At 40.3% G+C, this 23,622-nt stretch overlaps 1 protein-coding gene across 2 annotated transcripts in view; it reads right to left on the reverse strand.

The window, feature by feature from the left end:
• Positions 1-23,622, reverse strand: part of hectd2 (HECT domain containing 2) — an 82,860-nt gene that overhangs the window by 12,387 nt on the left and 46,851 nt on the right. For both annotated transcript variants that reach the window (XM_031308574.2, XM_035992132.1), the window contains exons 15-19: positions 12,865-12,929; positions 12,157-12,250; positions 7,599-7,673; positions 4,287-4,374; positions 1,943-2,049 (exon numbers count right to left, since the gene is read on the reverse strand). In XM_031308574.2, the coding sequence (XP_031164434.1) occupies positions 1,943-2,049; positions 4,287-4,374; positions 7,599-7,673; positions 12,157-12,250; positions 12,865-12,929 (429 nt within the window). The remainder of the gene's footprint in view (positions 1-1,942; positions 2,050-4,286; positions 4,375-7,598; positions 7,674-12,156; positions 12,251-12,864; positions 12,930-23,622) is intronic.

Here is a 23,622-nt window from a genome sequence, read left to right on the forward strand (position 1 = left end):
AACATTCACAGTTTATCTTGAAACAAGCCTGAGGAAGGCCGCTCAGCAGGCGTGTTTTGGTTCAGTACAGAGAGAGTCTGCTGAGTCATTTCTGCAGAGTGAGCAGGTCTTAATGATGTCTGTTCTTCAAATTGATGAAATGTTTGTGCGTACTAACAGGAAGTAAGTAAGTAAAGAGAGGGTTGATAACATCTGATGTACTGTGAATAATGTGACTGAGTAAAGCAGTAATGTCATACCCTCTCCAGTCTGTGACAATCTCTGTGCATCCATACCAGAACTCAACCAATTCTGGATTTCTGAGGCCATACAAATCAGAACTGATATTATAACGTCAAAATCTATAAACAATCTGATGGAAAACAGTAATTGTGAACAATAAAGTCTACTTGTGCTTTGTTGGGGGGTTTAAGAACACAACAGGATGCCACACAAATGGGCCGTTTCGAGTGCCACCAACTAGCATAGCTTTAGCTCAACGGTCCGACCAATAATTACTTACATAATTACAATTTGGCACATAAACAAAATTAACAATTACCATCTACAATCATATTCCTAAAGACCTTAGCTAATGTTAGCAATTAAACCAAGAAACCGCGATTACGTTACATTATGTAATAATTGTTACAGGCCTACATACAACCAAGTTGTTGTTGCTCTACGTACAAACACCTACTGATATATCTGTCAGAAGCTACAATCGCAGTTGGCTGGCTTAGTTCCAGGCTTAAATTTTTTTTCCACTTCAGGAACCAAAGCTGTGGGCGGTCACTGTTATGCCCTACCAACCCGTTCTCATTTCCAACTCGTCACGTGTCAGACAGCGAAGCCAAAATCCCCCTATTAGTGTATGGGACACACCGGGCAGAGCAGCAGCTTGACCGTGGCCCTGTAAGATGACGTAGTATTAAGAGATACAGCAGCAGCAGGTAGTTAGCCTGGATGCCAGCCGAACTCAGCCCCGCCCACAACATTTGAGGTCGGGAAGTTCGATCTGGACTTTATCCGTTGTGGAGCAATTATGCTCGAACCAGAGCTGTTCGGACCAATCAAATTGTCAGGACGGGCTTTATACGATGATGGACAGAGGAAAGATATTTTTGCCTTCCTTCCTACGGGATTTGGCAACGTCACATACTCCGTTGCTCTGATTGGTTGTAGGTCTATCCATTTGAGTGCAGAGGCATTTTCTTTCCTGGTTCGGTTGAAACACGCCCCATAATCACAGCCCAATGGAGCAGTATCAGACTCATATTCTGACTAGAATCTGAGTATGACGACGTCAGGCTAGCAGGTAGTATGAAACAGCAAGAATCCACGTAAGGAGGTTGGTTGGGTCAAACAACACAGGACTTTCACCCAGGAGACCTGGGTTCATGTCCCGTTCTTGTCCCGCGCGTCACTGAAGCATACATTTTGTAACCCCACCCACCATCTTTTACCTAAACCTAACTGTCTCGTTCTTGTGCCGCATGTCAGTCAAACATACATTTTTTAAATGACGCCAAATCGGGCCGTCAAAAAGTGACGCCAAGAGTCCCGACGCTAAAGGAAATTTTTTTGCATCAGTAGCAAACGCGCTGGGAGTGAGAATATGTTGCAACCTAAGGAAAGATACATTTGCCATGTAACTTGTGTTGTTGCCCTGAACTGAGCTTACTGCTTAATGGATGCCATTCAATTTGCCTATAAAATGCTATGCAACGTCAGCAAGTAGTGCACGCCATTGACCTATACACTAACATGCTTGCAAGCTTTGGCACAATTTGTTTGAAGAGACTGCAACATTTTTTTGGCTGCAATAAAGAGAAACTGCAAGCACTGACTGATGGAAAGTGTGCATGTTATATTTGTGCAACAAACAACCAAGTCACACGCTCACACGCACATACACACACACACACACACACACACACACACACACACACTGTGGACTCACCATGAGTGCATCAGAGGCACACACACTGTGGAAGCCGTGGTAGAAGGCAGCAAACTGTTTATAAATGGATTTGTTCAGCAGGAAGTCAACGTACAGCTGCACGTACTCTGTGGAGAGAGAAGAAACAACATTGTGATATTCAATATTCCATTACAAACTTTTCCCCATTCACCCTCCAGTCTTGGCCCTTCCATTCAACACACGGGGTGGGGGGACGGACACTGGCACAGAGCTGGACCTGGATGGCAACACGAGCTGCTCGATGGAAAATGAGGCTTCATAAGAGAAATAAAGCTGACTTTAAATGTCTTAAAAAGAACAAAGAAGCGTCTGAGCTGAGCCAGGGTTCCGTGTCGACATGAGGGGGTTTCAACAGTCACTGTGTATTACCATCTTCACACACACTACGGCAGCTTCCTTTATAGTGCGGTGATGTTTTCACTGTCTGTACCCAATGCATGTTGCACCAAAGTGCTTTGTATTAAACTCAGTAAAGAAATAGTGGGTGCTTCTGTATTGCATATTGTAATCGCCATTGAGTCCAGCTCCCCAGCTCCCCCCCCTCCCCCACAATGTTCCTGGCCTTGCGGATCAGTTTGTTAAGTCTGTTGGCGTCTGCTACCCTAAGCCTGCTTCCCCAGCACACAACAGCAAACACCGGCCGCCGCCGACTCATTAAACATCCTCAGTATTGTCTGGCACAGCAGTGTCAAACTCAACTTCACTAAGGGCCACACTGGAAAAAGAGAATCACATCAAGGGCCAGCCATGTATAGTTTATTGACATGCTTTTATTTCATTGAAAAAGTCAAATATCTTTGACTGTATTATCCGGACATCCGGCCGAAATGAAAGACATCCGACACCTAAACATTCTTGGAAATTAAACGTCATCATTATAGACTAGGATTTCTGAGTCTCAAATTCTGCTTTGAGTGTAGCGTAATTGCATTTTAAAAAAACAGTTTGCCGTATTTTTTGGTTGTGCGCATAACTAGGCAGGCCAAAATGTATTGCCAACCTAAATTGATATGCGAGCCAGATAAAAATTTTCAGCAGGCCATGTGGTCAGCTTTCTCAGAAAATCGGTTTTAGGTAGTACTTTGTGGCTGTATGGATGATCTGCTCTTTATTGCATAGTGGATTTAATGTGTTTTTGCTCTATTCCAGTCTGATCCACCAGCAAGGTTTTGTTTCAGCCTCTTTTTTTTTCTTTCTTAAAATGCTCATATAATGCTCATTTTCAGGTTCATAATTGTATTTAGAGGTTATATTAGAATAAGTTTACATGTTTTAATTTTCAAAAATATTTTTGTTGTACTGCACATTGCTGCAGCTCCTCTTTTCACCCTGTGTGTTGAGCTCTCTGTTTTAGCTACAGAGTGAGACATCTCACTTCTGTTCCATCTTTGTTGGGAGTCGCACATGCTCAGTACCTAGGTAAGGACTACTAGCCAGTCAGAAGCAGAGTATGAGGGCGTGCCATGCTAGCAGCTAGGTGAGCATTATAACATGTGTTCCAAAGTGACCACGTTTGTCTCTGAAGTAAAGGCTGGACTACAACAGAGCTGTTTGGAGCAGTTTGTGAACAGTGTTTTCTGTTGGAGATGGTAAGTCCCTTTGGGGGGGACTTTGGGCTTTTTCACTTTGTAAACCTATAACATGCACAAAAAAGATTTATAACACGATAAAGGAAAGGCATAATACGAGCACTTTAAAGCTATAGTGCATAGCTTCTGTCGCCCCCATGAGGAATTCGAAGTAATGACAAGAAAACTGGCGCGTCCACATGATACAAGCCTTCCGTGATCGCGAACCCCCCCCCCCCCCCTTCCTCCACGCAGCTGTTAGTAGCCAAGGAGGACACGGAGGATTAAAAAAACACAATGGACTTTCACCTGAGTTTCTGCGCGGGAAAGTCGCCGGACGCCACAATCTTCTGAACATAGTCAAATCCAGAGAGAGTTGTGTGGAGCCGATAGTCTTAATTAGCTTTGTAGCAACTCATTTGGCAATGGCTTGAATGTATTAATATCAAAAAGTTACGCACTAAAGCTTTAATGTCATATAGTTATTTATTAGTTATTTATTAGTTAGTTATTTATGTGTTTGTTTATTTCATATTAATGTTTAAATTTGGGTTTATGTATGCACCATCACCTAAAGCAAATACCTAATAAGTGCTACTACCTGGCAATAAATCTTTTTCGGATTGTGATTGTGATTCAGAAGATGCAGCATCATGCAGGTATGAAGGAGGTCTGTGTGTCAGCGAGCACGATTGATGAACTGCTGAGTCATTCACTGCAAGTGGAGAAACGTGCTGCTCACTGCGGAGACTCACCCTTTCTGTTCTGCTTGGTGACGGGGATTTTGTCTCCTCCAGGCTTCAGGTTGTGGGATTTGACCACGCCCATTTCCTCCTGGAACACCTGAAACAATCGCACACACAAACACAGAGAATGTCACATAGGTGATAAAGGACTTCCAAACCCTTTCATTGTCTCGTAAAATGGTGAATGGCTCCATTTATATTGCAGTACACTTTGCCTCTCATTCACACACTCACACACTAATGGCAGCAGTCTGCCATTAGTGTGTGAGTGTGTGAATGAGAGTCATTCAGTGTATTGCTCAAGGACACACTACAGCACAAAAAAATGACACAGCAAAAACAGAGACAGTAATTATCAGTCCTGAATGCCCAGAACAGTATAATATGTAAAAGATCAGAATAAAACAAGAGAAATTATGGCCGGTTAGCTCAGTTGGTCAAGCGGGTGCGCATATGCAGAGGTTTATTCCTCTACGCAGAAGGTCCAGGGTTCGAGTCCGACCTGTGACGGTTTTCCTGCATGTCTTCCCCCCCTCTATCTCAGCTTTCCTATTGAATAAAGGCAGAATGCTTGTCAGCCTTTAGTCAAAATCACATACATCTCTCATTTTCAAAAGTTATTCCTACTGCATATTGGAAATGTCTGCTTTTCCAAAAATGGATGTCTGATTACTTTTTCCAAAAAAAAACAGCCAGTTTCAGGGGAGAGAGTAAGGTCAAAATGATAAGACTTCATTGCCAATTAACAGTTAGAATAACGTTAAAATTAAGTTAAAAGGATGCTAGTTACCCCTAAAGCTTTGGTCCTCGTCGTCATTCCTGGTATGTGGTATATAAATAAAGTTTGGGTTTATAGTTAGAATTAGGTGGAGGTTAGGGTTGACGGGGTTATAGGGAATGCATTATGTCAGTGAGGGCTTTTGCAAGTACAGCAGTGCAAACTTAGAGGGGTATAAATATGAAATACGTATAAATATATAGAGTAAACGAGACACAAATTGATGAACAAACATGCAGGAGAAAGTGGGGATCCACAGTGACTGGGAGAAATGACAGAGAGAGATGCAGTGTGTGCTGCAGGTCAGAGGGTTTTTCTGTGCCACAGTGGTGTGACTGAGACCAGCATATAGCTCACACTGTGAGTTCAAATAACACCTCCACTCAGCCTTTTACATCATGTTTCTTCTCACATATGTTCAGGCTTTATATATAACTCCAGCTGCACCACAAAGTATGCCTTTATGTATCTGGTTACTACACTCAGCGGCAGGGAGCAGCCACGGTCTGACGCGCTGCTTCAGAAAACATGCTGATGTCATGCTAAGTATGTTTTAAAGGATCACTGTGGACCACGGTGGCTGGATTTGGAAGCTGCCTTAAATGACTGTGGGAAAATACTTCATGGCTAATAAAACACAGATAATAATTATTTGTTTTTAGTTCCAGGTAGGGCTGGGTACAGAATTCAATACTTTTTAGGCACCGACCAAATTGCCTTTTAAAGCATCGAGTATCAAAAAATGCCTCGTCATTCAATACCCAACTTCTCTACCTTAAGGAGTAAATCTCGTCAGCGTCAGTGAGCCAATAAGCACGCAGCATGCTTCTACCAAGATCTAACAATGTCTCTGATTGGCTGTCTAATGTTATATGTTGTAGAGGCATGCAGGAAAAGCTCTACGTTACACAGAGACGTGGCTAACGTATTAGGAGCTGAAAAATAAAATTGATAACAAAAAAATTAATGTTTAGGAACCGGTATTGCTTAGGAACAAGTATCGAAGTCACAGTATTGGTATCGGTACCGCTATCGGATTTTTTCAGCCCTAATTTCGGGAAGTTGTGGTGGTGATGGCGCAGTGGATATGACACATGCCTTTGGTGTGGGAGATCTGGGTTCGCTTCCCACTGTGATACATCAACCAATGTGTCCCTGAGCAAGACACGTAACCCCTAGTTGCTCCAGAGGCGTGCAACCTCTGATATATAGCAATTGTAAGTCACTTTGGATAAAAGTGTCAGCTAAATGACATGTAGTCAAAGGCAAGCAGTTGGTCAACATCCCTGCACTGCTCTGCAGCTGATAATCAACACAGATATTATCTCACCAGGCAGTGTTTGGGCCTCTTTTTTTGCTGTAAATTCACTCTGCAGTGCTTCTTTACTTTTTGTCCTGACACACCTGATTTGCATAAAGTAGACTGGATTCAACTTTATGCAAATGAGGAGCGGGCAACTCGACGTGGCCGTCTGTTGAAAGCTGCCGCTTTTCAGTGAATAGCTGAAAAGTTTTCATGGTGATCAAGATTCCATCATTTCCACTTCATGTTCAGGTATGAAACAGATTCACTTATTTGCTAAATTACGTTTGAATATTAAACTCGTCTGAGGTCACTAGAGTTATTGCTGGGCACCAACTGCAGGCCTCATATCTGATATCCTGCTGTTATGTAATCACGCGGCCCGTTCTGGCACCGCAGTGTGTGTGCGTGTGTCCGTTTTTGGTTCTATGGGTGCTACAAACACTTTGAACACATTCTGGTTATTTCATCCTGTCAATTATTTTGTACGAGTATATGTAATATTTGGAACCAAAATATTCATGTTTACCCAAACCTATATTTTGATGATTAAATACATTTTAATACATTTTTTTAAATACGTTTTTGCCTGAAGATGGTGTAGTACCGAAACATTGCCTACTATTAAACTTTATATTTTTTGCAAGTAAGACAGTGCGCAACCAATGTTTAAATAAATAACCATTCATATCTTTGACATTTTAACTCATTTGCTGTGTGACATCAGTGGGACTGAATAAACTTTATTAAAATCACACAGCAGTGACAGCAGTCACAGCCGTCTGTCAGCACCGTCAGACCTGCCGAGACATTGTGGTCACGACATTTGTGGTGTGTGTGTGTGTGTGTGTGTGTGTGTGTGTGCGTGTGTGAGTCCTGACTTTTAACAGAGTCGCTTGACGAGTTTTATTTGTAATCAGATGTTTCTCACATCATTTTCAACTGCGATATTAAAATGATAATCAAAACCTGGCAAATAAATTGCAGATAAGTTCAACAGCGTATTAAGCATAATGGCAATGCTAAACTGATACCTTGATGAGACGACAACAAATACTGTTTTTTGGCCATTTTTGTACTTTTGTGCATTTAAAACGAGAAAAAATGTATCTGACAGAAGAAAAAAAATTATAATTTATTTTTTTAAATGGTCAAATCATCTATCTCAGGACACTTTATTTATAAAAGACCCAACATATTCCCACAGGGGCATTCATTTGGTGTAAATGTATGTTGATACCTGGAAGGTGAGGTAGAAGTCTTCCTCTACGTTTCCCTCGTAGCTCAGCAGCTCTCCCAAACCGTGAGCCAGCTCCTGCACATAGACACAAGAGTTCAGGATCAGGACCAATCTTTTTGATCAACATCCAATTCTCTTAGAAGGGGATTCATTGATTCATTATGGTGCATGTAATGCAGCCTTTTAAACCAGGAAAAGACAACACTTGTGTCATATCACGATATAAGGATATCCAACATTTTAGACGACATCTAGCCTCATATATCGATGTTGATTTAATATTGATATATTGCCCAGCCCTAGCTAGATGGGACTCAGAGGTCACTGGTTCAGTCCCAAATAAACTGAGAATTAAAATCAATGAATTCTCTTAGAAGGGGATTCATTGATTCATTACGGTGCGTGTCCACAGGGATGTTCGCCCCGCATCAGGGATGCACTGAATCCAGGATTCAGCTTTGGATTTGGCTGAATATTGGGCTTTTTGACGGGGTTGGGTTTCTGTTGAACCTTATTTTTTTCCACCGAACTGAACCCTACGCTTGCACTCCGCGTGCTACGCTGGTCGACGTAATGACGCCACCGTTGATTACGGGAAGGTGTTTACGTAGGTGGACCGTTCAATTCAGTAGGCTGTGAGAAAGTGAAAATGGAACTCGTGAGCAGAAAAAGTGTAGTTTGGCAGTCAAAAGAAGACCATTGAAGTCCAGCTACATGTTCAATTTGCAATGCCGATTTGTCTTGCGGTGGCGAGGACCCTAAACTATACACAACATCACCGCTGTTACAACATTTGGTATGAAACATCTGGAAGAATACGAGTTGTGCATGAAGGAATCTACGGACAGCAGCCAAAATGCAGCAACTTCAGGTACGAAAAATACACTGCTGTGGACGTTGTTTACTTCATTAATGTGTTCACTGTGTTAATGGACTGAGGATGGGAGTAGGATTCGGTATTCGGATTTGGCAGAATCTTAACCAGTGGATTCGATATTTGGCCAAACCACAAAAATCTGGATTCTGTACATCCCTACTGAAAAGCAATGAAAACAGGCTCCTCCCTCCTTCAACCGCGATGGCTGCACCTGATTGGACGAACGCTTCACTCGTGGGGCTGCCTGCTCCCGGATTTCAAAACAGACCAACACGGCAGCTTGCTTGGAAACGTTCTCATATTTTATGACAATAGTTCACCGAAATGTGTTTCCGTTAACATTTAATGCGAGAAATGACCTGCAGCTGCTGAAGCTGTCTTGATTTTAGTTGAACAACGGTCAGTTTAAAAAGATTTTCGTGAGTTTTCCAGAGGTTGCAAGTCAAGCTGGATGCACCTGATTTGCATAAAGTAGACTGGATTCAACTTTATGCAAATGAGGAGCGGGCAACTCGACGCGGCCGTCTGTTGAAAGCCGCCGCGGCGCTACCAGAATACATCGCACGGTTGCTTACAGAGACAATGAACGAGACACGTACCATCTTTGTCTGTTTAAGTGAAATATATCTACTAAGGAGAACAGTTTTCAGACCAGTGAATAGTTGAAAAGCTTTCATGGTGATCAAGATTCCATAATTTCCACTTCATGTTCAGGTATGAAACAGATTCACTTATTTGCTAAATAATGTTTGAATATTAAACTCATCTGAGGTCACTAGAGTTATTGCCGGGCACCAACTGCAGGCCTCATATCTGATATCCTGCTGTTATGTAACCACGCAGTTAGTTCTGGCACCGCTGTGTGTGTGTGTGTGTGTGTGTGTGTGTGTGTGTGTGTGTGTGTGTGTGTGTGTGTGTGTGTGTGTGTGTCTGTGTGTGATCCAGAGTTTTCAACCTTCAGGATGGTTTTGGATGTGAAACTCGAGGACTAACTTTGAGTGAATGTTCTGGATCTTTGGCTCAGAGCTGACGCACAACACAGCTGAATTGTTCCATTGGTCACAAGAGTTTCTCTGTTGCAAAGTGACAGCTTTGACCATAATCTTACTTTACTCCTACTTAACTTTTCTTCTCAACTTTACGTACTTTATACACTTATTGACTCACTCTTTTCTTACTCTTACTTTTACCTTGAATCTGACTGTAAGAAACTGCACTGAACACTTTCCCTGAGGGGATCAATAAAGTATTCTGCTTCAGATTCTGAAAAAAATGAGCACACTATTTGAGCACACGAGTTGCAGATTAAACTGTTGGACCTCTGCCCCCAGCTGTGGAAGAAGTATTCAGTTCTCTATCGTATCGAGACTATCTCTCCACCGTTACATATTCCATATGTACGGTGATGATCCCCCTAAGGTCAGATACGTGGATACTTCTTTTAGACACAGCGGCTTGCCCGGCCACGCCATAAAAAGCACCTGTGCTGGCGTGGAATCACTGATAGTATGATCGGAACCGCCTCTGAGCGGCTTACAAGCTGGAGAGATAGTCTCTTCACTCAGAGAACCACGGTTACAACGTAACCGAGCGATCCTTTACTTCAGTAAAAGTACTAATACCACAGTGAAAATCTTACTTAAGTAAAAGTCTGGAAGTATGTCTATATAACTTCCAAAATATCTAGAAAAAAGCAACAAAAAGGTAAAAACAAACACAAAAACACCCAAAATGTCGAAAAAAGTGGCAAAAACTTTGAAAAAACTAAAAAAATGTCGTAAAAAGCGACACATGTCCAAAAAAAGCGACAACGTGGACTTCTTTAATCTCTCAAAACCCTCCCAGGTTCTATGGAAAAATGTATGTATATACACAGATATCTCTACGTGAGCCCCGTCTCTGTGTAACGTAGAGTTTTTCCTGTGTGCCTCTACAATGTGTAACATTAGACAGCCAATCACAGACATTGTTAGATCTTGGTAGCATGCTGCGTGCTTATTGGTTCACTGACGCTGATGAGAGTTACTCCTTAGGGTATTAAAATTGGGCATTGCATGACGAGGCATTTTTTGATACTCGATACTTTAGAGGCAATTCGGTCGGTGCCTTAAAAGTATTGAATTCTGTACCCAGCCCTACGCACTCTAACTATAGATAAAAGACAATCATATACTTTGAATATTATCTCAAAAACTCTAAAACAAATGCAAAACATTGTAAATGAAGGTACAATTGAAAACTACTGCATGTTAAATATATTTCAAGTTACGTAAAAGTTGGAGCAGTAGACAAAATGCATGAATGTGTTTTGACACAAAGTTACCAAAGCTATATTAAGTATATATCTGGTGGGAGACTTAAGTTCAATCCGACAGCAGCACATGAAGTTAAATTTAGACTTTACAAAGACCATGCTTTGAGGGATTGGGGGGGGGGGTCGAAGTGAACTAACAGTGATCAAAAGTTGTACTCTGGCACCCTCTAGTGACAGCACACAGAATTACAAGTTCAATTCAATTTTCTTTGTGAGAGGAGGTGAGAGAGAAAAAAAGATTGAGCTTTTTTAGTTTAATGCAAAGACGTGGGGGGTGGGGGGTGGGGGGGCGTGGTGTCCTCCCCCTAAAACCTTTTGAGCGTCAAATACAAGGGCGTAACTTTGGGTTCAACATTGGGGTTGGAGATCTATTAGAGACTATGAGAACTATTTAGGGAGGTAGGTCCCGGGACATGTATGCATGTCATTTTTATAAAAAGCGACAAAAACAACAAAAGTATTGTAGAAAAAAAAGACAAAAAAGTTGGAAAAAGTGACAAAAATGTCAAAAAATTGTCCAAAACCCCCCCCGAAAAAAGGTAACAAAAACGTCACATTTTTTCATTGACAAATACACCCTAAAAAAAAACACCTTAAAACAGGCGACAAAAACAACAAACAACGTTGAAAAAAGCCAGAAAAACATTGAAAAGGAACAAAAACTTTGGAAAAAGCCCAGTTTTGATTATTGGGAGGGGGGGGTTGTAATCCACCCAACCCCCCCCGTAAATTACACCTATGGTCAAACATCATTTCCTGTGTCTGAAATCGTTGGAAAACACAGATTTAGGGCTGGTAGTAGTAGGGTAGAGCTGGATCCAAATGTCAGACTATACGGATATTTGTTTACTGGGTAGGTGTTCAATTTTTTTAATTTTAGGATGTGAATATTCAATTTTTTCTTCATTTTTTCCCCTTCAATACTGTAAGAAAGTTGAAACCCCCCTGAAGGGCTATTTCTACCTCTTTTTGGGGAGTCTTTGATATGTTTTGAAGGAGGAGAAATCTACCTCTTCTAAATATTGGGGGGGGGGGGCACATATCCCTGCATCTCCCCCAAAATCTACACCTATATGGTTTAATGTAACACAATGTCTTATGTCTTTAACACAACTGAGCTTGAACATGTTTTTTTTTGTAGAGCTGTACATACAAAGCAACAAGCAGTGGGTGGTTTCTGGTTTTTTTCTTTGTCAAATTTTGGGGGTTTTAATGTAATAAAATATGCGTCAACAAGCAAAACGTTGCTGATTAGTTTCAGAGTTACACCTGAAGCTCAGTCTTTAGTCACTTTAAGCTCGTAGCTCATCCTAAATTACGAGAGACTTTCACGCGCAGCCCGGGCGATTCAAACCAGCGACACGTACCGGCATGATCTGCTGCAGGTCGTCCAGGGTGGCGGTTGCCATGCCGACAAGGGCATTTTGGTCGCATGGTGCAGTAGGTGGAGTGAGGAGCTTCCTGTGAGAGAGGACAGACATTCAGGGAAACATTAACCAAGTTACCAGTTACTGTACATTCCTGCTGGTGGGGTTGGAGCCGCACATCAGAAACACACACACACGCACGCATGCACACAAGCGCGCGCACGCAAACACGCACACACACAGACACACACACACACACATATGCATGTAGCTATATATATAAAACATGGGACAAATTAAAATAACACACACACACACACACACACACACCATACACAAACACACACGTGCATATGTGTATGTAGCTCTATATACATAAAACATGGTACAAACTAAAATATTAACACACACACACACACGTGTATGTAGCTATATAAAACATGGGACAAACTAAAATATCAACACACACACAAACACACACCACACACACACACACACACACACACACACACACACACACACACACACACACACACACACTCAATATTGTGGCGATATTGTAGGGGCTTTCACAAAATATTAACACAATGAGATTTTTGATATTTTGATAAATAATCACCAATAATGTGGATTAAGTTACTAAGTAGGTAATGAAAAATACTAACACAGCTAGTACACACACACACACACACACACACACACACGTACCTGTAACAGTAGAGGGGGAAGTGGATGTCCAGAGCGATGCTGTTGTAAACGGCTAAGCCCATCAGCTGATAACACAGCAGGTTAAGGAGGAAGTTACATAGTCTGGTATTTCATCTGATCCATAATGTCACATAGACAGTAATGTCGCATGTCTAGACCTTCCTCCACAGCGCTGCAGAGGAGGGTCTGGCTAGACCACACAGCATTCTGGGATGGGAGTAAAATGTGCTCTGGTTTAGTGGCATTTCTTTAACCCTCCTGTTGTCCACGGGTTACATTTGACCCATTTAAAAAAAATCTATATCATAAATTTGGGTTTCTTTCAAACAAATTGTCAAAAACACACATACATATATATACAGATATACATATATATATACATATATATATATATATATATATATATATATATACACATATATATATATATATATATATATATATATATATATATATATATATATATACACATATACATATATATATACATATACACATATACATATATATACACATATATATACACATATATATATATATATATATATATATATATATATATATATATATATACACATATACATATATATATACATATACACATATACATATATATATACATATACACATATACATATATATATACATATACACATATATATATATATATATATATATATATATATATATATATAATATATATATAACGTGGATGGTTCCCTACAACCATTACTCTTCACAAGTAAAATAAATGATGGGTTCACTACTTTCATTGAATTTGCGTGTTTCATTCAATTTTATAGCATTTGAAAAAGTGTCCAAAGCGCAGAAAAAAATCAACAAAAACATCGGAAAAAGTGTTGAAAAAGACGACCTAAACGTTGACATTTTTTATTTTATTTAAAATTTTGACCCAAAGAAACTAAAAGTTGCAAGTCGACAGGAAGACAACACAATGGTTAAACCAATCACAACCGTCTTGGGACGGAGCCGCGGTGCCGCTGCCAAATAGTCTCAGGAAGGAACTTGTTTTGGGTGAACGTGTGTACGTTCAAAAGTAGAATTTAGTCGTGCAACAGAAAACTCAGATTGGACAGATAGTCTAGCTAGCTGTCTGGATTTACCCTGCAGAGATCTGGGGAGCAGTTAACCATAGTCCTCACAAATCCACCGGAGGTTAGAATTACAACACAAAGACAGAGGAAGGTGTTTTTTTTTCCAAGTTCACTTATCGTTTTTCCATTTACCCACATGTGACCGGATATATGTATGTGTGTGTATGTGTAAGTGTGTGTTCTGAGGTCTAAAAGAGTAGATTTGAGTACATGAAAGGTTTGAATACGACCTTTTTTATATTATTTATTTGGTCAATGTAAATCTCACTATTCATGTATGTATGATGTATTATGTATTTTAGCTACGATCAGCCTGCCCAGGGACTACGGGTGAAAATTAGCTCTTGAGCTAAAACCTGGTACTATGCATCTCTCCTCTTGAGGTTAATGTTTATTGTACGCTGTCCCTGTTTCTCTAAATAAATAAAAAAAAAAAAAATTTAAAGGAAGAAATCAAGACAGGTGACCAGAAGTAAAAGCAAAACGAAGAGGAGCTTAACCCTTGTGTGGTCCTCGGGTCAAATTTGACCCGTTTTCAAAGTTCTTTATATCAGAAATGTGGGTTTCTTAACCCTTGTGTTGCCCTTCCGGGTCCAAATTGGAAATGAAAGCTTTTTTTTTTTTACACTTTTGACGGTTTTGTCTCTTACTTTGACGCCTTTTAAAAAAAAAAACGTTTTTCATTTCCCCCACACTACCACCAGTAGGCCTATACACTAACAGCAAATTATTACCACAATTTTTTGTGTGTGGAATTTATGGTCAATAAACCTCATCTAGCCGATATGAAATCATATCTAAAAAAATAGCAGAAAGTATGAATTATTTTGACAAATATTGACGATGAGAGGATGTTGATGGATAATGACAGAAAGTTTAGCCAGAATAATGCTATAAAATTGAATAAAACACCCAAAAGTCAATAGATAGTTGTGAACTGATCCTTCCTTTGACTTGTGGAGAGCGTTTCATGGAACCATCGGTGATACTTTTGGGCAATGAGGTTGAAAGAAACCCATATTTCTGCTATGGAAACTTTGAAAAAGGGTCAAATTTGACCCAAAGACAACATGAGGGTTAACAACCAAATTGCCCCAAAATAACATGGATGCATTATGTACGTTGGATGGAACCCATACAACACATACATCCATGTTCTTCGCAGGTAAGATTAATGATTACCTCCAGTGATTTTTGGTTGTTTTATTTAATTTCATGGCATTTGACATTTTTTTTAACCCCCAAAACAGCATCCTGACCAAACTTTGACATAAACCAGTATGTGATTGACTCAACATCCTCTGATCTTAACTAGTCAAAATAATTCATAATATCTGCTTTTTTTCAAACTCAAAAATTAGGTATAACGTGGCCGGTTGGCTCAGTGGGTAGAGCAGGCGCATATATACTTGGAGGTTTATGCCTTGACGCAGAGGTTCAGGGTTTGAGTCCGACCTGTGACGATTTCCTGCATGTCTTCCCCCTCTCTCTCCCCTTTCTCACCTAGCTGTCCTATAAAATTAAAGGCAAAAAAGCCCAAAAAAATAATCTTTCAAAAAAAATAAAAAATAGGTATAATGTCATTTTATTAGGTTTATTGACCATGAATTTAAAAAAAAAGCGTTGAAAAGAGGGACAAAAACGTTTAAAAAAAGCGCCAAAAGCATAAAAAAAGGGTCAAAAAAGTCTGAAAAAGTAAAAAAAACCCACATTTTTCAATTATGACCCAGTATGACAAGTTCATGGATAAAAGTTCAGGGTTAAAAAATAAATATCCTCAATAACCCTCAACAGTAACCCAATTATGTTATCTTAGAATATGGACAGGCATGATGCAGATTAGGGCTGTGCAATGAATAACATTTTGATGGTCATTTCAATTCCGGCTCCTCCTGAATAAACTCTTATTTTGGCTTGTGCTCTGAATGAAAAAAACAAACAAAAAAAAGCATTCAAAGGGGAAAAGTATTCAGTAGAATTTCACAGTTCCAGATGTTTATGCTGTTGATTTGTTGAACTGTTTTACGGTTTTCTAACTTCAATAAACGCAACATCTTTCCAAAAGTCAATGAGTAATCGTCTTAAATAATCCTGATTTCACTATTGACCAAAACAATCATGATTATGATTTGTTTTTCCATAATCGAGCAGCCCTAAAGCCCCGAATACACAGAGAATAAAAGCTGTCAGAACAGAAGCTGAAGTCTTTATAAAAAGGTGGAGCTGAAAATCCAACACAGACAAGAGTCGGACAGAAAACAGCTGGATTTTACTGCTGTTCAGTCTGAAACTCGCAGTGTAAAATCTGACCTAATGGTCCGTGTGTGTGTGTGTGTGTGTGTGTGTGTGTGTGAACTGAAAAAAAGACCAGCCAGTCTTTTTTTTTATTTTTTTTTATGGCAGAAAGAGTTTAATGTCTGCTATAAATGACTTCATTGTGTAACTTCAATGTGTGTGTGTTTGTGTTTAGTTCATGTACAGAACTGAATGTCCATCCACCTGCACACACACACACACACACACACACACACACACACACACACACACACACACGCACAAAGTGTTCACAGCTGCCACATGTGGTGACCAGATGTAGTGTAATTGTGTGTTTAGGTTGAATGTGTTGTGTGTGTGTGTGTGTGTGTGTGTGTGTGTGTGTGTGTGTGTGTGTGTGTGTGAACTACTGATTACAGGTAGGCACACACACACAAAGGCACCGACATGAAAATAAACATTAACTGTACTATTACCGCAACCATTAAGGTCATTATGAAGTCAAAGAAACACACACAGACATACAGACACACAGACAGACACACAGACACACACACACACACACACACACATACAGATGTCAAACAGAGTATACAGAACAGAAAAGAATTTAGAGGCCCTCGATCATATATCTCCATTTTATGGGACAGACATATAAATCTTTCTCTCTCTCTCTTTATTCATGCCCACTCTGTTTCACATTATCTCTCCGTCTGTTTTTCTACCCACTTCCTTCTGTTTGCCAGACTGTTTCTTAAACTCTGTGTTGCTTCATTGATACAACAGCAGAGCCACAAACAACAAACAGATTCTGCTTAAAAATTCTGCAAATATAAACATCACAAAAACTCAGGAAATGAAGAAGGATCCACCTTAGGGCTCTTATCAAGCACATTTAGAAGTAAATCTAAGACAAGGCAGTTGACACGGAATAAGCCTGGAGCTTCCCTGATATTATGGGTCTGCGTGTGAAGTTGCACACTGTGTCCTGTTGCTATTACAAAGTTAGTGACCAAACTGATGTGCAAGCACGCTGATCTCCTCACACAGTGCAGCAAATTATTATCATGGTTCGCAGTTAGCGAGGCATGATGATGGTCTGCTTTGATTTTGGACTTAGCGCCAAGCCCGACACAAGTGTCTTTGCTAGTTTAAGACAGACGCAGTTGTCAGTGCTGGTCTTGCAGGGAGGTGTGTTCAGGTGCATTCTGGGCGTGCTGGTCTTACAGGGAGGTGTGTTCAGGTGCATTCTGGGCATATTGCTATCTTGAGGCAGTGGGAAGTGATCGCGTCATTGACCAACAAAAACCTGGTCTAAAGGCAATAACGCAGCATTTCATTGTTATTTTAACAGCAAATTAGTAAAATGCTCCTAGGCTCGTGCACAGCGCGCGCACACAATGCTTGTTACACACACAGGGACACACAGCAGCACACACACATGTAAAAGATTACTAATAAAAATATTACGGTGCAAATCCTCCATCATAATAGCAATGCTCCAAGGTCCAAACGCGCCTGGCTTTTAAAGGGAATGGGAGATGATCTCTGATTGGTTTATTGCATGTTACGCCCAAAACACACCTCTGATTAATGAAGACACTAAGTACAACCCTTTTGAACCATGCGCCCGGCACACGGACCATTTTTTCTGCCGTCAAACTAGCCAAAGTGGATTTGGACACGCCCTAAACGCACCTGCCAGGCGCTTCACGTCGTGCGCTTAGATCGTTAAAATAGGGCCCTGTATGTTAGTCCGTGGTGGTTGTGTCCCTCGGGTTGCCGTAGAACAGGGATGTCAAACTCACTAAGGGCCACACTAAAATCACATCAAGGGCCAGACATGTTTAGTTTATTGACATGCTCGTATTTTATCGAAAAAGAGATATATCATTGACTGTATTATTGCATGTCTCCTATACACTACAGGGCTCGACATTAACTTTTCGAGGCACTTGTCCTTTGGACAAGTACATTTACGTTTCACTTGTCCATGCACAAAAGTCACTTGTCCGGGTAAAGATTTATCATTTTATAATTATTACTTTTTTTGTGTTTTGCTAATGCAGAATTCGAACAAAATGTTGAAGGCATCCAAACACTATCAACATTAATAAAATTCAGTTGAAACAGTAGAAACAAACGCGTCCCGTATCGGTAAAATAGACGTAATGAGTGGCACATAACGTAAAGTAACATGGCATTTTATTTAGTTTGAGTTTTAACTTGTCCAGTGGGGCAAGTAAATTTCTCTTCCACTTGCCCTACAAAAAAATCCACTTGTCCCGGACAAGCGGTCAAGCCTTAATGTCGAGCCCTACACTAGTCTTCTCACTTACAGTTTGGTCGACATAAAGCCCTAAAAAAGTCAGCGAAGAAGTTCCTCAGCCATCACAGAATTTAGCAAATCAAGCAAAAACAATGATATCCTTTTGTAAAAGCAGCTACCAAACAGCTGAATATGTATGGGATTATTTTTGTGCCTTTAATTCCAAGCAACACAAAAATCACTACCTCAAGCAAAAAAAAATTGTCATCTCTAAAGTAAAACTCAGAACTTTTGTGAACTACACATTTGTGTAGTCGTAAACTATTTTTAATATATTTTATTTGTTTGATAATATGTCCTTTTGTTTACAGTTGGGTTGCTCTCTCTATCAAACTATTTTAAGGCAACATGATGGAGAAACACAATGGAGAGCAAAAGACTGATCATTGAGAAAGAAGCAGAGGGAACTGTAAACAAAAGGACATAATATCAAACGAATAAAAGACCAATAGTTTACGACTACACAGGTTTTGTGTGCAAGTTTTAAGTTTTACTTTTGAGATGAGAATTTTTTTGCTTGAGTTATTGATTTTTGTTTAAATACTTAAAGAAGAATTTATAGAAGTTTTGCTTGGAATTAAAGGCACAAAAATAATCCCATAAATATGCAAACTCTCTGCTTCTGTGGGGATTTCGGAGCCTCAAAGTCGACAACTCTGCCAAAATTCTGCTTTGAGTGTAGCATAAATGCAGTTAAAAAAAAATAAAAATCCCGTATTTTTGGATTGTGTGCACAACTAGGCGGGTCAAATTTTTTGTCAACCTTAATTGATATGCGAGCCGGATACAAATTTGTGAGGGCCGGATTTGGCCCGCGGGCCTTGAGTTTGACACGTGTAGTAGAAGGTTAAATAAACTAATTTGGGTAATTATGAAGAAACGAACCAATGGAGGAGCCAAATGCAAAAAAAAGGAACTGTACAAAAGTAAAGAGAGACAGAGTGAAGAAATGAAGAGATTGAAGACAGATGAAAGCCTTGAAGGAAGGAAGGAAAGACAAAGAAACATACAGAGCAGAGAAAGTAGAGAAGTACAAATGAAAATAAGGACACAATGAAAGACAGAACAAAAGAGAAAGAACAAGGGGATGAAAATATAGAGGAAGGTAGAATTACCACAACCTATTTCACTGCCTGAATATTCAAACAGTTTGCCGTCTTTTTGGTTTTGGCGCACAACGCAGGCCTTGAGGAGAAAGGGGCGGAAAGGAATGAATTACAATAGAAATATATTTGAATATATTTCTAAGTCGCTAAGAGGGTCTGAGAAGTCAAGGGATGCACCGAATCCAGGATTCGGCTTCGGATTCGGCCGAATGTTGGGCTTTTCGACGGGGTTCGGTTTCTGCTGAACCCTACGCTTGCACTACGCGCGCTACGCTGGTCGACGTAATGACGCCGCCGTTGATTACGGGAAGGTATTTACGTAGGTGGAGCGGTCAATGCAGTAGGCTGTGAGGAAGTGAAAATGGAACTCGTGAGCAGAAAAAGTGTAGTTTGGCAGTACTTTCAGTCAAAAGAAGGCCATTCAAGTCCAGCTACATGTTCAATCTGCAATGCTGATTAGTCTGGTGGTGGCGAGGACCCTAAACTATACACAACATCACCGCTGTTACAACATCTGGTATGAAACATCTGAAAGAATACGAGTTGTGCATGAAGGAATCTACAGACAGCAGCCAGAATGCAGCAACTTCAGGTACGGCAAAGGAAGGACAGTCACTGCTAAAAACTTGTGTTAACCAGACGACGGATTCGGTATTTGGTTTCGGATTCGGCAGAATCTTAACCAGTGGATTCGGTATTCGGCTGAACCCCAAAAATCTGGATTCGGTGCATCGCTAAATCTAGCGAGAAAGTTGTCAAGTTGGCAACACTGTCCACAACATCACTGCTGTATCGCTTCCTGATTTCCCACACCACGGAGCTAAGTCACACAACGTGCGTACATTAATCCCCAGGTTCACTGTGCACCAATTGTTTTGTACTAATTTCATTTTGGTAACGTCTTATGTAATTTATGTTGTTCATGATGATTTTATTACTGGTTAGCTCACCTTCTTTTAGTACTTCTTTTTGTATGTTTAATGTTTTATTACATGCTTTAGCTTCTAATGTTGTAGTATTTCAGATGGTATTGTGCTAACATTTTACATGTTCCCAAATGAATTTGTGTTTAATCAAAGTACCACACAGCAAACCTGTGACTGTGTAATATTGCAATATAGGAATATGTACACATTGCCGGGGAAAGGAAGAAGGAAAACAGGACAGCTGGGCCTCAATCTCTGTCTCTGTATGTCCAATGTCATCATGTTTGTTCCTTTAGGTTTACATTTCTCTCTGTCTCTCTCTCTCTCTGTCTCTCTCTCTCTTTCTCTCTCTCACACATTTTCTCTCCAGCACCCTTATTTCTCACCACTCCCTCTTCATCTCCACAGTGACGCAACGCTACCATGACGACTAAACCGGAACGAGGGAGATTGATAAATTAGCTCTTACAGCGAGCACACATGTGGAACACCCAGGAGCCCGCACACACGCATGCACGCGCTCACACACACACACACACACACACATACACACACACACACACACACACAGGCATTAACACACATTTCAACACCAAGTAGTACGCACGTACACCCACCCACCCACACACACACACACACACACACCCAGACACACGCACACACGCGCACACACACACACACACACACACACACACACGCAGACATACCCAGACACACGCGCGCGCACACACACACACACACACACACACACACACACACACACACTTCCCACCCTTCCATGTTTTCTTTTCTCCATCCTCTCTCTGTCTTGCTCCCTCCATCAGATTGTTTTCCCCTTGCACAGTCACACACACCCACCCACACACACACACACACACACACACACACACACACACACACACACACACACACACACACCCGCACGCACGAGTGCACACACACACACACACACACACACACACACACTAACCTGGCGAGGAACAGGCAGCTATTAGGTTATATAACCTTTTGACAGTTCCCAGCTGGCCAGTAACTTAGGATGAAGTGCTGGATCCTTCTCTATTCACATAAACTACACACACACACACACACACACACACACACACATACTGTATACATACACACTCTCACAGAATTACAAACACACACGCACGTAGTCCTGAAAGTACATTTTACAAATAGCAGGAACAACAGAATAGCAACGCTGTAGTATTTCAAACTACAGAAGAAAAAGTAATGCATGAATGTTTCACTCAGAAATCTTGAGTTCTTCCATTAACCGTCCACCTGACGACCATTTCTTATCACGCAGTACTGCGACTTTCTGATGAATGGAGGTACACATGGTGTACTTGTAAGTGTTGAGCATAAAAGGCTCATTTCCTGCTCAAACAGGCTGCAAAGTGGAGGAACAAATGTGCAGCTGTCTGAGGTAGAATACGTGCCCTTTAGTCAGAAAAGCTGCAGGACACAACTCTGTCTCCGAGAAATTACACCTGCATGCTATTAATATGAAACAGAAAATACTTTTAAAAGAAACACAATGCCACCCGATTATGTTTTCTTATAAATGTAATTGACGTCATTGTCGTTTTTTTTTTTTTTTAATTTTAAGGTATTTTACTGTAAATAGACAGTTTCTTACCATAGTATTTTAATTTACAGTAACATACTGGCTACAGTGTAATTTCTGCTTTTTCCTCTATTTTCCCAAGATGCACTGGTATTAACAGTAAATACCTGTAATCTGTAACATTCACAGATAGTGCTGTAATACTATTTTTTTCTCCCAGAATGCACTGCCATTTACAGTATGATCCTGTATAACATTAAAACAGTAAGATACTGTGAGATTTTAGCTGTAAATATACATCAATACAATACGTTTACAGTGTATGACTGCAGACAATCTTATAAAACTACAGCGTTGCTAGTATATCATTTAAAGCATAAAGTGTCCACTTGTACTGTGAAACGCCTTTTACAATATTGTAATAAATAAATAGTAAAGAGCTTTTTTTTCTTCTTTTTTTTTAACGTATTTGTTATGTAAGAGTATGTGGGTGTGAAATCAGCCGCCCTGTTTCGGGGAAATGTTTCATTTTGAAACCTTGCCTGTTTTATTTCACATTCGGTGCTGAAAGAAGACGCATTTAGTTTGAGATATATGTGTTCAGTGTGCAGATTTATGGCCTAAAAACACACATTATAGTATCTCGTTCTCCTCTGTGGTTTAAAATAGAGGAGTGTTATGGTGTGTGAGACGGGGAGGGAGGGGGAGTAAAAGAGAAAACTTTGTATGTGTGTGTGTACGTGTGTGTGTGTGTGTGTGTGTGTGTGTGTGTGTGTCCAACATCCCAAAACTCTCCCTGCCAACAGCTCCAACCAGAAACTGTGAAACCACCTGAGAACAAAATACTAATGTGCATATTATTATTTTTTTTTTTTTCAACCTTAACCCTATTTTTCTATGTTTTTGTGTGTAAGTGACTGCAACAATCTTTGAAATTGGTCCAGTATTAAGCGAGAACGCTACCACAGACCTGGCTGCAATGTAACCCTATCGGTGAAATGTGCATTGTCACTTTGCGTCCACTAAAAGTGTTTTATTTTGCCGCTGACAGACTATTCTAAATGTCTGACAACATTATGGAAAAGATCCCTACAGATATTAACCTTTAAAACCTCTTTGAGACCTTTCTGTTTAACCAGAAACAGCTCTGAAGTCGCTAGCTCTAAACTCACCAGACTCCATTTAAAAAAGGAATACTTTCAGCATGTATAGAGCCAGCATTTTTTCACATGTAAATCGGTAAACCATGTGTTTATTTCAACCAAAACTAGAGTTGTGATGAAGGCTGAGTCCTTTGCAGCGGCCCAGGCTTGAATCCGACCTGCGGCTCTTTGCTGTGTGTCATCCACTCTCTCTCTCTCCCCATTTTCCTTACTATCCACTGTCACTATCTAATAAAGGGAAAAGCCCAAAACAATTATCTTTATTTTTTTTT

The sequence above is a fragment of the Sander lucioperca genome, chromosome 15 (genome assembly GCF_008315115.2).
Source record: "Sander lucioperca isolate FBNREF2018 chromosome 15, SLUC_FBN_1.2, whole genome shotgun sequence".
NCBI classification, from domain to species: domain Eukaryota; kingdom Metazoa; phylum Chordata; class Actinopteri; order Perciformes; family Percidae; genus Sander; species Sander lucioperca.